Here is a 5,029-nt window from a genome sequence, read left to right as displayed (position 1 = left end):
TGGCCACTTGCTTGGACAGACATGTCCTCTTCCCCGAACTGGCCGTCCCGACTTGGTCATAATTATAATTGCCGACAATGGCATTCGCGGCGTTGCGATCGACAACTCTTGAAAGCCGGCTATTATCCTGCAACGACCTTCTCGCCGAACGTGCGCCACATTCTCTTGTCTTGACAGATTTCATTATCTGTATTTGCGTGCAAAAATGACGGCCTACGACTATTACTCGACATTGGAGTCGCTAACCGATGGCTTGGGGATCAATCCACCGGACCGTCACTCCATCTTTTTGCGAATTTCTCGCCAGTATCGACACCTGAGGCGTGATGGGAACTGGGCCGGGCGAGCTCGCCCTCAAATGTCCCGCTTGTCCGCGGCCAGGTCCACCTATCCGAATGATGGGAAGATGCTCCTCCAGGAGACCAGTAAGCTGGTTGCATTTCTTCCGGCAATGATAATCTGATCTTCGTTCAGATGCTTGTGCATCATATCATGTTCATTGCCATGAATGCCTGCTTCCGCCTCAACGACCAAACGAGCTTGAGACCCTGGTCTTGGAACGGGTTGGCGGCACATGATCGAATGACATCCCTATCGCGAATATCTGTTGACGGTGACGGACAAGCAGGAGGTAACGTGTTTCGCTTCCGACAAAATATCTTCGACTGATTGCACTTGCAGCGGTCTTGCGGCTCTGGACCGTGCAAATTCCAAGTTCTCCCGAGGCTATAGTGTTACTGGTGTTGGTATGGGGGGTTTGCGCAAGGGGCAATTCGTGTGCTTCCTAATGGTGTAGGTGATTTGCAAGCGGGCGGCGGTAAGTCGTCTTACAAGAAAGTGAGTCGCTCTCATACTTCGTCAGCTACAGCAACCTGGACTGCATCTTCGCTTCCTTCATGCGCCGCTTGAACTCCAGACTCCCCAAGTTAATCTCCTACGACATCGTCTGTCCGTGGATGAAATATCTGATTGAGCGCTTGGCCAAATTGCCTCAAAGGGCAAAATGCACATCAAAGGTCACTTGATCCAGTGCCAAATCCTGTTTTCTCTACTTTACATTCTCGGTTCGGGTATGACGGACGGCGAAAGTATTGAGCGCTAATGGAACATGATCGGTGGGGTTGCAGGCAAGCACACGCGTCTGTGGACCTGGCGCTCGATGGGATCAACTCGACGACTTGGAACTGGATGAAGACCCTTGGACCGGGTGAGTATCGTCTGATAATTCGCGTTTTGTTACTCATTGGCATCTGCTAGCGCTGTTATTACTGGACATGGCAGCGGAAGAGTGGGCGAAGCAAGAACAAGACATTGACTTTAGGCGACAACCGTGCCCAATCTCTCTGACGCAAAGTCTGAGGGTGCGTTGTTTGACTTTGAGTGGTCGACTAATGCTCATCTTGATCAAGGTTGTTGGGAAACGCCGTATGCAAAATGTTCAGACAGAATTGGATAAAGCGGGAGCAGTCCCCATTCGTGATGTTTCCCTGACCAAGTTCATTACAGCGTTGCTGGACGCTGAAACTGACCAGTGCGTGTTGTTTTTGTCTTGGTCTGTTTCACTTCTGATCGTTTTCCGCTTAGGCGGCGTATTCGTGGATTGGTGGATTTGAGGAAGACAGTAGCAACATCAGGGAGAGTCAGTTTTTCGGCGACTGCGTCGAAAGCTTTCCTCCAGGCATTGGATGCTCAAAGAATGTTGCAAGAGACACTGGCCGGACGCGTACCTCTCTTCTCACCTTCCGCAATCCCACGATTGGATCGCGGCAATGGTGGTTGCCGCGAGGGTTTGGTGGAGATCAAGCACGCCTTACGAGATGCTCAATGTTGTTCTGCTTTGACCCGTCTGCAACTGCAAGTGCATGTCAAGTCTCGACTGCTCATCTACACACGGCAGCACTCGCACACTCATTCGCGGACACTACACCACCATCCGAGTCAAAACGTTAACCATATACCTTGGTTACCCTCTAGTGCCGAGGTAATCTTGCTTTTTGAGGAGTACCATAAAATATCTGTCGGGCCATTAGTTTCAAGTCGGATACTATACTGATGCACACACCTTTTCCATTCATCGTTGCTCGTTTCCGTCCGAGTCCCCGTATCATCCACCAGATTACCGACATGGCCGCTGCAAAGACCGCCAAACGACCCGTCCGTCTCTCGAGTGTTGCTTGTGTCAACGATTTGGGAGGGAGTAGCTTTTGCTGTGTTCTGAATCGTCTTGGAGTTTGTTCTGTAAAGTCTCGCTCACTGGCATTGTCCGGGTCACAATCAGTGACGGCCCGCAGTCACACGGCGAGTTGAGCCTTTCTTCAGAATTCGATGGCTCAAGCACCAACTCGCCTGAAGGAACATGAAGGTGGTTATGACGGTCCCGAACTCGACTAAGCGCCCACTAAACTCATATCAGCCTCTGAGTCCACCATGGAATCCATCAGAGTACCACCGCACCCACCTTCGAGATCTGACACCAGTTTCGACGAAATACCTCGCTTAAATACTGGTCTTCAGGACAATCCCATGGACTGGGAAGACGATGAAGAAGATTCCACTCTATTCGTGCCAAGATGGAGCCATTACATCCAATACAGAGTCCCCCCTCCGATCACGGACTCAGATCCTCAAGGAAAGTGGCAAAAATTTACCTGGGACGAAGAGCAAAAAGAAGAAGGATTCCAAATGTATTTAGGCCAAAAGCAACCCATCCCGACAAATCGCATAGTCTATGACCGAGCTCATAAACGCTGTATTGGCTTGCCTTCCGACTTGAAATACCCCAACAAGCGTATGAGGCTGAACTGTATGGATTTCCTTTACCGAATTGGTCCTTCGAAGTTAAGAACGGACAAAAATGGAAGAAGCTACCAGGATCGGAATGGGCCTACCTCTCAGGTACTGTGAAGGCGGAGCACCGTCATCTTATCGGCCGGGTCGTCTCAATCCCTAACACCACCGTAATCGATCCGGAAGTGACCGAAAATGAAATTCATACGCAGAGGATGAGGATGGACGAGGGCGTCGTCCGGGATAAAGGCGAAGGACAAGGCAAGACGATAGAAGGAGATGCAGACAAAGCAAAAGCGGCTCACTCTCTGGATTGCTGGAATGTAAGTTCAGCGGTGGAGACAGATGACCATCCTGCGGTACTCGAGTTAGCCATATTGTTGATCATCGTCACTCACTCAGTCTAGGTGGTAGGCGCGAAAAGACGCAATGAAATTACATCGTCGAGCTATGAGACATCCGAGTCCAATGCTATTAGAAACTCCATGCTTGGTACCAGTAGGGCTATCGCACGAGGCGCTCGTTTTCAGGACGGAAGAGCTACAGACCATTCGTTTCCCACACATCAAAGGCGAGGGGCTAGAGATCGGTCTTCAAGCCCACGGGAGGATCGCTTCAGACCACGTTTGTCAAGGTCTCCCAGCAGACGAAATGGTAGAAGGGGTCAATCATCTTCCCACTCTTCGCCCCGGCGTGGGGAGGCTATGTACCCAAGATCTTCTTATGCGCAGTCATACACAGCACGGTCGTCATCTTATTATGAGCCTTATCCGTCGCGGACATTGCCATCTCAAGGCGACTCAAAGCTTCCAGGTGGACCGCAAAACTCATCGAGTCGAAGTCGAGCAAGCTCGATATGTCAGGCATCAGTATGGTGAGTACTTAACCGTTCGGAAATAAGCTTCTAAATAAGATTTAGATGAAGAAGCGAAGATGTAGAAATTGGGAAGTGCAAGCTCAACGATTCCAAGTAAACATAAGAAGAGGCAATCTGAATGAGAAAAATGTATGACTCGAAGTCCTTGTTGCAGTAACGGCAGAGCGCCATTGTCCAGATGAGAGTAAGAAGCCCCAGTAGCGGCGGTAGTCGCATCCAGCAGATGTAAGTTAAGAATCGAATCTAGCGTGACACGGCGATGTGATGCTCATCCCTTGCCTCTGCCAGGAGTCTTTGCCGTCCTCGTCAACCGCGTCCAAGAAAAGGTCCAAAGCCTCAGAACACGCAGAGGAAGCTCATCGAGTGCCAGCTGCGCTCAGACGCCTCCAATAGGCCTCGTCCCGCACGCTTGGCAACTCCGCCAAATCCTGAAGAAGAGCATATTCGATCCCAACCGCGTCAAACTCGCGGCCCATACACACTTGTACTTAAACTCTAATGAAGAAATCGACTCTTACAGCACGCTACTTGCCGACACCAGACTCCAAATCGACAACTCTGACTGCGAGTCTGACTCTCACGCGAAGATGACCTAACGACTCTCAGGACGACGAACACGATAGCCTGAGAGAGGCTTGGGGGCTCAGCTGTGTCAAGACAGTGAGTCGCAAGGGAGGGAAACGCGGGAAACGAGGCTGGAATCCACGTCAAGACCACGAATCTGTGCGTGACTTGTGTTTCTATACTGCTAGTTTCTATCCTGCTATTACTCACCACGATCACTAGCTCTGACCTTATGTATCGAATCTACTGCAAGTATCGTATTCTGGCACGTACTGTACGTTTATGGCTGGCTTTCCTGCGCTAGGTGGACGCGGATGATCCGGAGGCAGGGTTGATAGGGGGCCACGCTAAGTGGCCGCGACACGGCCGCAGGGCCGCGATTGCACAGCCACACGGCCGCAGGTAGGCCGTACGGACGTGGCTGCCACAGTAGAGCATAGAGCTGGGTGCAGGTTGGTCAAAGGGGACATGTAGTGCTAAAATAAATCAATCGCGGCTCGGTTTGACGCAGAGAAACGACTTAAGTATTGACATGTCGCGGCAGTACGGCGGCCATGTTGCGGCCCTGCGGCCAACTTCATGTGGCTGTACCTTCATGGCCGCAGCCATCCAAGATTTTGTCGCGGCCTTGATGCGGCCTTGCTGCGGCTGTGCTGCGGCCATGTCACACATCAGTGAGATGGCTGCAACATCAGTCACACAGCCGCAACCTGAGTCTTTCCGACTCTCGCCCTCCCGCTGGCCACACTTTGTCGAATATCAACACTCTCAGAAACTCCAATTCGAAAATCTGGGCTGAAT

The 5,029-nt window shown here is 51.2% G+C and overlaps 1 protein-coding gene across 1 annotated transcript; it reads left to right on the top strand.

Annotated features, from left to right (window-relative positions):
* Nucleotides 1–395: 395 nt before the first annotated feature.
* MIND_01433300 (uncharacterized protein) lies at nt 396–3,194 on the top strand (the record flags this gene model as incomplete). Its single annotated transcript, XM_037370711.1, has 14 exons — nt 396–425; nt 475–631; nt 682–746; nt 797–817; nt 863–944; nt 998–1,070; nt 1,128–1,207; nt 1,258–1,361; nt 1,410–1,531; nt 1,585–1,981; nt 2,038–2,154; nt 2,320–2,362; nt 2,414–2,788; nt 2,839–3,194. 14 exons carry the CDS (start codon nt 396–398, stop codon nt 3,192–3,194), a joined length of 2,022 nt encoding a protein of 673 aa, XP_037212877.1.
* Between the last annotated feature and the right edge of the window lie 1,835 nt (nt 3,195–5,029).

The sequence above is a fragment of the Mycena indigotica genome (genome assembly GCF_014461135.1).
Source record: "Mycena indigotica strain 171206Taipei chromosome Unknown Mind.scaff0027, whole genome shotgun sequence".
NCBI lineage: Eukaryota > Fungi > Basidiomycota > Agaricomycetes > Agaricales > Mycenaceae > Mycena > Mycena indigotica.
The sequence above is the reverse complement of the archived record's forward strand: the minus strand, read 5'-3'. Positions and strand labels throughout refer to the sequence as shown.